Genomic DNA, 13,005 nt, shown 5'->3' on the forward strand with positions numbered 1-13,005 from the left:
GAGAATCAGCTTGTTGGATGAAAGAAAAGTGAGGCCCAGTGTCTTCCACAATTTCCATTAAGCGAGCTGCCCTGTTTTCTTTCACCCCTCGAGTCAAAGTTGGCTGACGATCTTGGTTTTCGTCTGTCATCAGCTCAGGCTTGGCCAAGGCAATTTGGACTGGAGGCTTCCAGACTCCCGACGAGTGCTAAATAGAACCTGGCACTTTGCATTTGCCGGATGCTTTTCATTTACCTGGATACGCGTCAAGTCCCCTGATCTCTTATTGGCTTCGAATTATCAAATGGCCTTATTGTTCTGCTCAAGACACCGCCAGAAGAGCCGGCGATTCTGAAATCCAACACAGTAGTCCGAGTCAACTAAAGACCAGGCCAATTATCAAGAGTCAGGGAAATGGGCTGTGGTGGTTGCTAGATACCCACTCTAACTCCGTACCCCGAAACTCAGCTCTGCCAGGAAAATGATCTCCATTCATCTCAAACACAAACAAACCCGATACAGTTAAAAGGCAAACATCTACGATCACCATTCTATGTTGCTATCTTTCAGTTTCCTTTCCTTGCTTATCTGAACAAGTATTTCGCACTTGCTCACCTTATCATCTTACGATACGCTCTTTTGATGTGTGGGATATCCTGACACAAATCCAAATCACCGGGGAACCGGACCAACGGTGTTTCTGGCTGACACGCGTACCTAATCCCTGACAGGTCCATGCACGTCCCAAAACCCTTTCCAAGTTTTTGATATTCAATTTCGTGATGCCTCTGCAGTAGGTACTTACCTGTTGCAGTTTACAGCAAGCTAACATGCTCAGAGCAGAGATTGTGACCTTGTCCGGCGTGCGATGTGACACGATATATATAGTCCAGCCAAAACCCCTAGAAACCTGTCATTGACTACCCTACTGAAGCTCTCGTTTGCCGATCATTTGTCATATGACGTCGATCCGTCATCCGAGTGAGGAAATCCAGGGTCCTTGCAAGGTCAAGTCCCTGAGCGCTTAGAACATTTCGAATGGTTTCTACAGACCGGAATCTCGATTCCTTGTTTTTGCCCAGGACCTACTTGGTACGTAGTGTGTGACGGATGAAAGCAACAGAGAATATGGTGACAGGAATGCCATATATTTAAGGTTTCTAACGGGTTTTCTGTAGAAAGTCACGAGACTGACAGGACAATGTCAATCGTCCAATCGCGACGATTTTCGTCCGCTCATACACAAGTGTGTTCTTGATGGACAGGGGCAGGTTCCTACGACACCAAAAATGTATCTCCGATCAGGTGCACACCTCAAACCCGATTGTCCGTGGCAATATGATATGCCAAACTTTGAGTTGCGAATCGAATTCTCAAATCCCGCAAAACTTCATGTCTCGAGTGGCAATACACTTCTATCGCGCATTGCCACAACTCTTTCGGATATAAGCGACCGAATACGTTCTGATTGGGTAGACTGGCGCTTCAATCTTCCCGATCTCGAGGAAACGCAGTTGTAGCTCGGATCGAGCTCCACGGGACGACCCTTTGTGCAGCTGGATCGGGGACAGGCTTGAGCAAAGATGGCTTGGGTCCATCGACAACATCCAATCCATTGTTTCGTTTGGGAGATTGATTTCTTGCACAATTGTCGATCAACGTCCCTGAAAAGAGAAATCTAGAGGCACCCTCTTTATTGACGTTTGACTCGCTCCTTATGCCAAAATGCGATCCCCAGGTGATGGGGATTTGAACAATCTCCATGTTGATCACCCGTTTACCGTCGACATCGCTCCCCCTTGAATCTAGAATGGATGAACGTGTTGATGAAGGGTGGATTCGTTCGAGACCATCATCAGGCACGAAGCTGTAGGTGAAGTGTCGTGGCCTCTGGTATGAAGGAAAGATTGCGAGATGAAACGCAAATCTTGGTGGTTGTACTTGGGATCTTGTCTTATCAGAGATCGGTCACTCTATTGCATCGTACAATGGAAAGATCATGAAACCCTTACTTTACACCATCATGGCGAAGCACAAACATCCTAGCCCCCCACCCCAAATTGATCTATCGGGACGGCCCATGGGTTTGATCTCTACTAGGCATTACAGATGTGCACACGATGTGTGAAACATCCTGACCACTTGCAACGGATGGATGAGCTTCCGTGTTCGTTTTCATGCCTAGCAGCATGGGCAGTTCTTCACAGCGCACGGCACAGAAGCTTAATTACAGATTGCTGTATCACAAGTGCGGCCGTCGTCACACTCAATTACTCAAGTCTTCCGTCTTCATGTCATACATATGCACGATCCTCGGGGTGAGGAAAAACAGCGGAATGACTTACACCAAAAATCGCTGATCTCCCACCAAAGCCCGTCCGCTGTATTTCCTCACCCCCAAGGCACGAGCCACAGCGGTTGAGGGGCAAAGCACGTGTGTTTCTGCTTCTTTGTCTATTCACCGCTTGCGATAGGTCCACCCTAGCATTCGGTCGGAGGTCTCGACTTTGTGGCTGTTGCTTATTTCCGCTCGATCTTCGGGACCTCGCCATTCCCCCACGATCGTCACCGGGATTGGTACGTATACCAACGAGACAGCAAAGCACAGCTGGACCCTTCCTCTCTTGGCTCCCGCATCAAAACTACCTAGATGCGTGAGCTAACTCGCCCTTTCGGGGGACCCTTGGCCGCCGGAGCGGGACCTCCGGCATCCCTTGACCATTAGGATGTTTTATGGATGTTGTTCGAGCGTCCCTGGCAGATATCTGCTGTTCGAAGCCACACATAACCCCTGGGCGATCGTCGAATTGAGACGAAGTGACTGCTTATTAGAGAAAAGAGCATGGCTCGTGAGGTTGCACAGATCTGAAGCACTGTGGATTCCGATCGCCCAGGATGCGGGAGCTGATCTGTGATCTGACCCTTTCGTACGTCGCACCAGACTTGAACGTGTACACCATTGGCTAAACAGCTTTAGGGTAAGTTGAGCCTCCATGGTATTGTGAAGTTGCTGCAGTTGATATGCTTCTGATAACCCACCATCACGATGCCTTCTCCTTTCACTCATCCAATCTGGGGAAGTCAGGTATCTCAAGACTCGACTTTGATTTAGCTTTGCTGCCACTTTCCCCATACTTTCTGGGACAGTCCCTCGGAAATCCTGTTACCATAACAGACGAAAGTGGGCTTTTGCATGGCAAAACTCCTATTCCATTAGGTTCCTGATAGGAAACGGGGTTCCCATTCAACTTGTTTGTATTCATCCGGCGACCTGGCCCTCAAGACCCTGGTTCATTAATCACTATGGTAGGCTTAGCCAAAGACCGATATGAGCAAGACATACGATTGCCTACTGCAAGCAGTTAGGGTAGCAACATCAAGCCGAATCAGTTGTATGTACAGTGATTCACCCGTAAGGAGGAACAGTGAGAGACTGTTACAAGTCCCTGTGAAACTGATACGAGGACCAAAACTAGCGAACTGTAGTTAATCGTAACTATACAATATGATAAAGCGGTAAGGATCCAGTGCTTTTATGATGCCTTCAATTGTTGTTTCTTGTTCAACCCCTTTCACCTGTCGCCAATTTCGAATAACCTAGACTTAGTTCGGGTGTTGTTATTCCATCATAATTTGACCCAAGAAATGCATTCGTGTAGTGTTCATACTGTCGGTGTATCATCCCATGTGATGGACAGGACAATTATGTCTAACTGATATGGGAAGTCCAGCTGTCAAGAAAGGGCATTATTGGTTTTTAAGATTAAGAGATCACTAACCACCTGATCTCAATTCCAATATCATACACCGAACTTCATGTATAGAAGAGATTTATCTAGAATTGTTTTTGTGGGAATTTGCTAGCCAGTATAGGGCAATCTGGTTGTTGTAGGTGCTTCAATGCCGTTTTCTTTGTATAATTTAAATACAGGAAACAAGCAGAAAGTACCTAATGCACTATAAGGTCTACCCATCGGTGCCTTGATCCACCCATTCAGAAACTGGTAATATCAATCGATTCCATCGACGGCCTCAGAGCGGACTAATTCCCTTAGATATTTGTACCGATACAGGCAATAAACTGAGAGGCAATACTGTTCGTCTCTATAACTGGTCGTTTTACTCTCTTAGGATTACGACTCTATGTCTATGCAACCGAGCATAATTTCTAACGCTGCCGCCCTCAACTCCAGAGTCATCGCATCGACTCACGCGCAACAATCACCAACAACCCACGAATCGCTAATGCCACACCCACTACTGCTACATCATCCCAGGGACTCTTATTTTGGATACGTGCTCTCATCAACGTCATAAACATTAAGCTTTTTGGAGAAGGGACTTGCCAGTCATCTCCTCGGGCTGAGGCAGACCCATGGCAGCAAGCACGGTAGGGGCAACATCACCGAGGACACCCTCGTCGGTCTTCTTGAGGCTCCAGCCCTCGGGGTAGTTGGCCATGAGGAGGGGCACCTTGTTTGTGGTATGGCTAGTCTTCGGCTTTCCATCAGGGAATTTCATTTCCTCAGCGTTGCCGTGATCGGCTGTGATGAAGAGGACGTAGCCCTCCTTCTTACAGCCCTCGAGAATCTTTCCAATGGCCTTGTCGGTGGCCTCACAGCCGATGACGGCAGCGTCATATACACCAGTATGACCAACCATGTCAGGAGGGGCAAAGTTGTTCATGACGAATGGGAATTTCTGCTCACCCAGGCGCTTGACGACCTGGTCGGCAACACCATCGGCAGACATCTCAGGTGCAAGATCGTAGGTAGCAACGGACTTGTTGGAGGGGACAAGATCCTGGGACTGATCACGGGTTTCGAGAGGGAAGACCTTCTCAACACCACCGTTGAAGAAAAAGGTGACGTGAGCATACTTCTCGGTCTCAGCAATATGGACCTGCTCAACGTTTTGCTTGCCCAACCACTCGGCGAGGACGTTACCCATATGCTGGGGCCTGAAAGCAACCTCGAAGGGGTAGTCACCCTTGTATTGAGTCATGGTGACAAGGGGCTTGATCTTGGGGTACTTGAAGTCGGGAAGAGGAGATCGATCAACATCGCCCAGAAGCTGGGTGATCTGGCGGACACGGTCGGATCGATAGTTGAAGAAGAAGACAGTATCGTCATCTGTGCTGCTGTTAGGGGTCGTGTTTGAAAAGCAACTATTTGAAACTGAACCTACCCTTGATGCGGCGCTCATCGCCGCCAACAATGATGGGAGTGAGGAACTCATCCCTATCAAGATCACCACCTCGCTCATATCGAGCCTTGACGGTAGCAACGGGGTCCTCAGAGGCCTCACCCTCACCGAGGACAAGACCCTTAAGGGCGATCTCGAGGCGGTCCCAACGCTTATCGCGGTCCATGGCGAAGTATCGGCCAACAACGGTACCGATCTCACCGATGCCAATCTCCTTGGCAGTATCGACAAGTTCCTGCATATAGCCGGCGCCGGACTTAGGGTCGGTGTCACGGCCATCACCGAAGAAGTGGATAAAGACCTTGGGCACACCATACTCCTTGGCAACCTTGAGGAGGGCGTAGAGGTGGGTTTGCTTGGCGTGCTGTTCTGGTGTAAGTGACTGATACTTGAAAGAAGAAACTGTATATGATATGACTTACCACACCACCGTGGGAGACAAGACCGCAGAGGTGTAGTCGGCCGTTTCCAGCAGCAACACTCTGGAAAGTCTTCTTGATAACATCATTCTGGGCCAGCTGGCCGTTCTTGATGGTCTGGTCGATTCGGACGACGTCCTGCCACACAACGCGACCAGCACCAATGTTCAAGTGTCCAACCTCAGAGTTACCCATGAGACCCTCGGGAAGTCCCACCGCCAGCGACGAGGCCTCGAGCTCAGTGTAGCCCTTGGAGTCCTTGTAGAGAGCGTCCATGACGGGGGTCTTGGCGTTGGTGATGGCATCGCCGTCCTTGGGGCTGTCGACAGAGGGAATGCCCCAACCGTCAATGACGACTATAAGAATGCAAAAACAACATGATTAGCCAGGCCAGCTCCAAATATATGAGGACAAAACAGGATGTAACAATCCAATCTGGTCGCGAGACAATTGGCTATTCCTGAGCGACGGGAGTAGTTGTCTTCAAACGTTGCTCAGGATAATGAGCCATGGCAGGGCTGTTGCTATCGCGATCGCGGGGTATGAAAATGGATTTGTTGGAATTTGGAGGGGGCGGGGCATGACGACGTACTGAGGCAGGCTTTTTGATCAGTCTTGGACATGATGACTGCTGTTTGTTGGTTCTTTTTTTTTTCTTGCACTGAAGCAGTGAGAAGAAAGAAGAAGAGGACCAGGTTAAATGAGAAAGAAATAGACGAGGTATAAAGAAGAGGCTCTAGGAAGATAAGGATAAGACGGAGAGTAACTCGGGCCTGTCTTGAGTAAAAGAAATGATGCGTGATTTGATCGGCCCAGACACGACAGATGGGTTTGCAGGGAAACACGTTGTATTGGTGGGGGTTTATGTCATGCCACTCACCAGCCATGATTTGTATTCACACGGTGCGTCGTATACATAGATATCCTTTTTGTAACGTATAATGATGAGCTCACACTGTCGGCCTTTGACCCTTTTTTCCCTTTCGGACCGTCAACCCAACAACACAACGGCCCAATCGATCTTTTCCATTTGCCCACCACCAGCTGTGATAAAACTTGACGCTACTACGAGCTTTTATGCAAGGCTGAGAGAACCCGCTCGGCCTATTTCCCCGAGCTGTATGTAATAGAGATACTCACCTTCAACTGCCTGCCGATATCATACTACACCGCATCCACGCCTACGTCGCCTGATTCTCTCCCACCATCCTTCCCGAGCGAGCCCTCGAGCGGTCAAAGTTGAATCGAGTCATATCATAGAACGACAGACCATGTCTCCATCATCTGCATCTGCGCCTGCATCCACATCTGGCCCACACCCATTGGCCCTCCCGCCCACGTTCTCTCCGGATACTCTAGACGCCCTTTCCGAGCTCTCTCTCGTTCTCGCCCGCGTCCGTGCCGGTATTCAGTCGTCGGCTGGAATCACTACTGAGCCTGCACCGGGGACCACCAGTCACAACGCCTCTGGACCTACATTGTCTTTCAAAGATGTACCTGGAGCCACGGATGGCCTGAAACACAAGCTGCAGCGTGCTCGCGCACAGGTCCGTGAGCTCCCGGACATGGACCGATCCATCGCCGAACAGAATGACGAGATCCGTGACCTTGAAAGTCGCATCGAGAAACAACGAGCATTACTACAACGATTAAGAGACGAAGCCACCGGAAGAGATCGGAAAGATGAAGTCAGCGCTGGTGACAAGATGGAGTCATGATACACGTCCAATATTTCTTATGATGGGCCACGTATGATTTTTGGAATTAGAGTATCACTTTTAGCAAGGTTGTTACCTTGTTTTATCAGCAGGGTGTTTGGGGTTTCGCATTAAATAAAAGGATTTATGATTGCGCGTTGCGTTCTACCTAATCTGTAGATACGAAGCCCGTGGCTGGGTATGAATTTCATGCCTTAACTGTTCATCATGGTCATCACCTCCGTGGAATACCCAGCTTTTTCAAGGACTCCTCTACACTGACACCAGGCTGGCCAGGGACGACAGATCTCCAATGGTCATCACTGAGCCTTTCGTTTTCGGACAGAGTGGTCCAGTTAGGACTGTGACCAGCCTTGAGCCACTTAAAGTCATCGACCTGATCCCACTGGTTTTCTTCAGGCTCCTCAGCGTCAGTCATCTATGCGCCTGTTAGTATAGCTATTCGTATACTAAGATTACCTCTTACATAGGGCTTCGGCAGAGGTGCAAATCGCATTCCTGAGCAGTCCTCAATGATAGGATGGCTGCCACAATGCAGGTAGATGTCCACATTACTGCACTCATGAATCCGTACTTGCCTGGCTACAACAACTATAGTGCTGTCAGACACTCCTGTGATATGGACTGCGCCGCTGACACGACCCCCGACGATAAGACTCTTGGACACGTTCTTAATAGCGAGGCCAGGGAAAGCTGAGCCCGAGGATGTCGGAATAGACATGTCGATGATACAATTCTTGAGATCAGTGAGGCTGCCCGAAGAGGTGGCACGGGACGCTGAAGACGGTAGAATAATGTGTAGCCCTGAATGATTCGAAATGCTAATATTCTTGGCAGCCGAGAAGCTGGGCTTACGAAGGGAAGATGCGCTAGGTCGAGCCATCTCTTCATTGTAATTTTTGTATGCATCCTTGGGAGGTAATTCGCTGAGAGTGTCTTCCTTTACCGCCGAAGGAGGACTGACGATGGTAGATGCAATGGACGAATCATGCTTGGCCCGAGAATGGCTTCCAGGGCTAAGTCGAGGGTCGTTCTCAGGAGCGCCCATATCAACGTGGTCGGTCTTACGACGAAACTGAAATTTTGACTTTGGTGTGATTTTGGTGATTGTCGCGTTCAATTTGTCCTGGAGAGTCTTAATGGTCTATCGAGCATGTGAATGTCAGTCGAAGCACCGAGTCAAAGAGGCCAGCTGTGTTACCTCGGAGTACTGTTTTCTATCATAAGAAGGTGTGTAATCGGCAGCATCTGACACTTCGTTTTGTAGCTTGGCGACACTGGCTAGAATGTGGTCAATGGCCTCCTGGCGCTCACCACCGACACTTGCAATGGATGGTAGCTCGTCGATCAGGTCTTCGAGTACTACGCAATATGGAGGTTAGGCAATGGAGGGCATTCGAATACCTAAAAATTCACTCTTACCTGTGACACTATCCAGGAAATGGTTATAGAAACGTTGCTTAGGATCCATGGTGGCTGATTGAAGAATGACCTGATGGGTGGCAGCCCAAGGGTCGTGCTGATGGGTTGTTGTTTGAACCTGTGTTTCCATTACGAACAGTGTTAATACTAGTTGCTAGTTCGAGTTCCCTTATATGCTCTGCTTGGAAGAAATGTGAAAGATGATGTTGTAGCAGATGGTGTCAAAAAGCGGACGAGAATCAGAGAACTGGGAGGACCATTTCATGTTCTGATGAGGACGTAATACAGGGACTCTGGGCCGAGGATGATCTCTCCAGACTTGGAGATATATATGCATGACAGTATCAAGAGACCAAGAGAACGTGTCAATCACTTACCAGGAAGTGATATAAGCAGCAGGTGATGCCAATGTGCCTCTAGTTTCTACTACCCCAGAGCGCTGCACTGCTACCCCTCGTCTCCGTACGACTTTGGCAACGCTTCCTCAGCTTTCAGGGTCACGACTTGAGGTCTTGTCGAACCAGCAGCTGGTAGTGACGTCAATGCCGCCTGATGGGGCCGACGAGAATGGGAAGATGCTGTTGAAGGTGGTGATGAGTGGAGCAGCCTGCCCTGAGCGGTTGGGGGATAGCCTGTTCGAGATGGATGGACGGGATGAATTGGTGGATGGTTCGGCAGGACAAGCATTCGTCAGTGATAAATTGGCGGGCGTCACAAGGCATGGGACAGGAAAGGGGAGGTGTTAGGTGTGCTGCAAGCGTGGTGTTTTTGCCAAACAGTGGCACCACTATAAATGGTTCAATTCTTTAGAGCTGGGTTTGACCATACTTCGTAGATAAAAGTACGGCGGGGAGACTTGGAGAGGGTTCTAGACCCTTTGAATACCTAGGAATGGTGGGTCAATGCCTATTCTTCTTCAAAGTTGCAAAAGACGATGGAGAATGAGAGCACATCGTCGTATAGTCCATTTGGTAGAGTGGACCGAACAGGAATTCGAGAAGCCTACGATCAAGACTTTAGAGGGACCCTTGAAGATACTGACAATGGCTTCGTTAGACACTTCTATTGGTGTCCTGTAAGTCACACTGGCAACCAACCATCGGCAAGCTTGTCGTCATTGCTAGTTTGCACAGACATTTTCGGACACAGCCTTCGAATGCCATAACAACTTGTTAACTTCTTCTGGTCTCCGCCGAGGAGAAAACAAGGTTGGCGTTTTTAGGGGTCTGGGGGTCATTGAGCTTGTCTTAGTTCAACGCCATGCAGCGTGGGGAACAATAGTGGTGTTGAATATTGGAGAATGTTACATCATTGGGTAACCACTTCTGAAAGTTAGAATTTGAGCTGAAAGGTCTCTACTGTAATCACCCAAGTCAATCCATGAAACATTGTGTACCTACCTAGTTAGGTACCTAAGGTTAGCCATCCTGATTCCAGCCCAACTTGCTTAGGTAAACAGACAGACATAGACACAAAAGCAAGCAGGTACAGCATGAAAGATAAGTCGTATGGGCTGTACCTGTACCAATTGAAGTAACCCATGGGTGATGCAGGACCAAGAGGGCCGTGAATCCGGGGAGGTGGGGTTGGAAGAATGAAAGTTCCCGTCATATTTCATGTGTGTAAGATTTGAGGATGGAAGCAATTGCAACCGAACTGCATAGCCGATTTACATACAATGTGACGAGTGCGTTTGGCATTAGCCTGAGCCTGACCAACACTTGTAATTCATGACGATCAACAAATTACTCGCACAATACGAGTCAGGATAGACGCCCGCAGGGGCTTCTGACAATCAACTGAGAGACGGCCAGATCTGGTAATTGTGCATCGATCGAGACGTAGTCTTGGGTTACACCATTTTCCATCGAGCAGAACTATTCGCTTTCACAGCGATCTATACAGAATTCATTGATACTTCTAGCTATTGTTCATTACTACTCAAGCAATTCTCATGTTTGCCACTCATCTAGCCCGTCCATTATTCGCTGAGGTTCTTCTACCTGCATTGGACAATGGTGGGATATAAGGCAGCGACACCCGCTTTGCTGGTCTGGTCTCTGTGTTCAACGCTCTCCACATCTCCCAGATGGTCGCCCGACGAGCGGGCAACATGCTGTATTGTAGACTATACAAGTTCTTGCGATTAATTGGCGGCACGAACTTGCCCGTCAGCAAGCAGAAGAAAACTTTTGGTGACAGGTAGTGCTTTCGGATGCGATTTGCCATCTGGAAGTATTGGTTGAACATGATCCGAAATGTCAGAGGAATCGACTAAGAATGGTGTGAGTGTGCTATGTTGCATACGAGTAATCGGGAACTACACACCTTGAGGTAAATAACAGACGTAGGCGGCAGTCCATCAGCATTATTTGCTTTGTCGTGCCTATAGTCATGGCTATCTCGGAGCTCAAATCGTATACCACCTGGAAGCCTCCTCGGATCTTTTATTCTCAACATAAGTGCAAATAAAGGAAAGTGGTTTAGACATGAAAGAAGGGTATCAAAGCCAGCCTTTAAAGAGATAATCGCCATCCTTGCGATGGCAAAGTTGAGATAGAAGACAGCGACTGTTGGCAAGAGGAAGAAGAGTAGCGTAAAGAGGATGGTGCCAACAAGGAGTTGATCTAAATCGTAGTCGCAAGAATCGATACGGTTGCGAAGAACGTTGTGTTTCTTGCCGCGGAAAAGATGAAACAGTGACTGGAGAATGGTGAGCTGCCAATGGTATATACGTCCTGATGCAAGGTAGAACGAGTAGATGTGAATGGTCAGGGTGGAAAGCATATCAGAGAACATGGCAATCGGCATGCTAGCTCCAGCAAAGGAGGAGAACCCTATGAACCACACCATCTGGGGCAATGCTGGTGTTAGAGTTTCGATACAACCTATATCTAAGTTAGAAAGGGTATGTATTCTTGAGAAGGTTCACAAGACTCACTAGACCAGTAATCAATGACCCAAAGGAATAAGTCTCCTAAGAAAGCTGCCAGTTCACCATTGAGTTTGAGGCCAGCCGGCCAGCCCATGAGCCATGATATGCTGCTTTGAAGTGCGTCTACCGTGTAGGTCTGGAGTAGATCCCCGATTTGCTCAGCAACCCAGTCTGCATTCTCAATAATATATGAACCTAGGGCGATTCCGATGATGACATCGTTGGCAACAAGCCATAAACTGTTGTAGAAACGGATATAATCAGGATGGCTAGTCGTGACACTAGCCCAGTTGTTTTTCCGTTGTCGCAATTTCATATACTGCATCGGCCAATAGCAAAACTGTTGTAGTCGTATCTCAACTTGTTGTGCTGTAGCCGATATATCTTTCAGGGCCGCATAACCAGGCTTGGCTCGAAATTCAAGCAGCAAGAGCAGCATCTCTGCTACAACGCGGTGGCCCATGAGAACAAGGACAAAGGTCTTGCGTATAGTAGGGAAAAGGTAGAGAGTAAACCATGTCCACAACTGAAGGATGACATAATTTCGCATAGTCGATGCTGTCTCAACCACCCTTTCAGACACACTAAGGCTTCGGCGTGGTCTTGTTCCCAGCCGTCCCACATTTTTCTGCAACGTCTTCTCCAGCTCCCAAGACCAGTTTATCTGATTGATGATTTTGGGCAGGGCCCTGTCGCGTGCTGAAGGAACTCGTTTGAAAATGGTGTGCTGTTTGAGCTTCTCAACCAATTTGCGATTCTCTTCTTTCTTTTGGCGCTCTCGAGTCTCTTGCTCCCCTTCCGACACTGTTATGTCGCCTAACAAGGAACCATCATGACCAAGCGCTAGTGCAATCGGATTCAGCGAAACGTATTGCATCCCCTGGGGCTGAGGTCTATCATACAGAATAAGTTGTACGCTGACGGCCTTCGCGCATGTAATCTTTGGTTGCCTTGGATTTGAGCTGGTCGTAGCACAGAACCAAGAAGGGTCTGCGGCGGCTGCATCGATGGCATTCGAGAGGCCAAGGACATGCATTGAGCTATGGCCACACATATCGGTGATCTGGTTAGTAGGGTGAAGCTCGCTGCGGAACAAAGTGCCGGCTTTGAGATGAAATTCGGTGTTTCGTGCCTGAGAACAATTAGCATACCCCTGCTGTCGTATTGCAATACACCAAACAAACATCTACATCTTCGAGGATGGTTACAACAAACACATCCAATATGGAATTGCGCCATCCCACCACGACACCAGGGCGATCAGACTTGCGAATGTCCGTCGGCCAGAACACTCTCATCAGCCCATCATGCTCTACCATGACAAGCA

The 13,005-nt window shown here is 48.6% G+C and overlaps 4 protein-coding genes across 10 annotated transcripts; 1 reads left to right on the plus strand and 3 right to left on the minus strand.

The window, feature by feature from the left end:
* Positions 1-3,517: 3,517 nt before the first annotated feature.
* On the minus strand, positions 3,518-7,274 carry FVEG_04687 (2,3-bisphosphoglycerate-independent phosphoglycerate mutase). Of its 3 annotated transcripts, none has more exons than XM_018892532.1 (4): positions 6,196-7,274; positions 5,607-5,959; positions 5,167-5,548; positions 3,518-5,111 (listed from the first exon to the last, which is right to left on the minus strand). In XM_018892532.1, the coding sequence occupies exons 1-4, from the start codon at positions 6,488-6,490 to the stop codon at positions 4,300-4,302; spliced, it is 1,842 nt and encodes a 613-aa protein (XP_018749241.1). In that variant the 5' UTR covers positions 6,491-7,274; the 3' UTR covers positions 3,518-4,299. The 3 variants fall into 3 exon arrangements, with proteins under 3 accessions (XP_018749241.1, XP_018749243.1, XP_018749242.1); XM_018892534.1 differs by having other exon boundaries at positions 5,607-6,127; XM_018892533.1 differs by having other exon boundaries at positions 5,607-7,274.
* On the plus strand, positions 6,875-7,321 carry FVEG_04688 (hypothetical protein; the record flags this gene model as incomplete). The annotated part of the gene is made up of 1 exon (XM_018892535.1): positions 6,875-7,321. One exon carries the CDS (start codon positions 6,875-6,877, stop codon positions 7,319-7,321), a length of 447 nt encoding a protein of 148 aa, XP_018749244.1.
* Positions 7,322-7,345: 24 nt separating this feature from the next.
* Positions 7,346-9,623, minus strand: FVEG_04689 (hypothetical protein). Of its 4 annotated transcripts, XM_018892537.1 has the most exons (5): positions 9,121-9,623; positions 8,744-8,861; positions 8,523-8,683; positions 7,788-8,465; positions 7,346-7,739 (listed from the first exon to the last, which is right to left on the minus strand). In XM_018892537.1, exons 2-5 carry the CDS (start codon positions 8,790-8,792, stop codon positions 7,536-7,538), a joined length of 1,092 nt encoding a protein of 363 aa, XP_018749246.1. In that variant the 5' UTR covers positions 8,793-8,861; positions 9,121-9,623; the 3' UTR covers positions 7,346-7,535. The 4 variants fall into 4 exon arrangements, with proteins under 4 accessions (XP_018749246.1, XP_018749248.1, XP_018749245.1 ...); XM_018892539.1 differs by having other exon boundaries at positions 7,346-8,465; XM_018892536.1 differs by having other exon boundaries at positions 8,744-9,623.
* Positions 9,624-10,708: 1,085 nt separating this feature from the next.
* Positions 10,709-13,000, minus strand: FVEG_04690 (phosphatidylinositol glycan, class Q; the record flags this gene model as incomplete). Of its 2 annotated transcripts, XM_018892540.1 has the most annotated exons (4): positions 12,863-13,000; positions 11,685-12,810; positions 11,072-11,631; positions 10,709-11,017 (listed from the first exon to the last, which is right to left on the minus strand). In XM_018892540.1, the coding sequence occupies exons 1-4, from the start codon at positions 12,995-12,997 to the stop codon at positions 10,709-10,711; spliced, it is 2,130 nt and encodes a 709-aa protein (XP_018749249.1). In that variant the 5' UTR covers positions 12,998-13,000. The 2 variants fall into 2 exon arrangements, with proteins under 2 accessions (XP_018749249.1, XP_018749250.1); XM_018892541.1 differs by having other exon boundaries at positions 11,685-13,000.
* Positions 13,001-13,005: the final 5 nt, after the last annotated feature.

The sequence above is a fragment of the Fusarium verticillioides genome, chromosome 4, assembly GCF_000149555.1.
Source record: "Fusarium verticillioides 7600 chromosome 4, whole genome shotgun sequence".
NCBI lineage: Eukaryota > Fungi > Ascomycota > Sordariomycetes > Hypocreales > Nectriaceae > Fusarium > Fusarium verticillioides.

Coding starts and splice junctions, on each gene's coding strand:
- FVEG_04687 (XM_018892532.1), bottom strand. CDS start 6,490: ATGGCTGGTGAGTGGCATGACATAAACCCCCACCAATACAACGTGTTT. Junction 5,549..5,606: donor TTGTCTCCCACGGTGGTGTG/GTAAGTCATATC, acceptor ACACCAGAACAG/CACGCCAAGCAAACCCACCT. Junction 5,112..5,166: donor CGATGAGCGCCGCATCAAGG/GTAGGTTCAGTT, acceptor ACAGCAGCACAG/ATGACGATACTGTCTTCTTC.
- FVEG_04689 (XM_018892536.1), bottom strand. CDS start 8,873: ATGGAAACACAGGTTCAAACAACAACCCATCAGCACGACCCTTGGGCT. Junction 8,684..8,743: donor TTTCCTGGATAGTGTCACAG/GTAAGAGTGAAT, acceptor CATATTGCGTAG/TACTCGAAGACCTGATCGAC. Junction 7,740..7,787: donor CACCTCTGCCGAAGCCCTAT/GTAAGAGGTAAT, acceptor ACAGGCGCATAG/ATGACTGACGCTGAGGAGCC.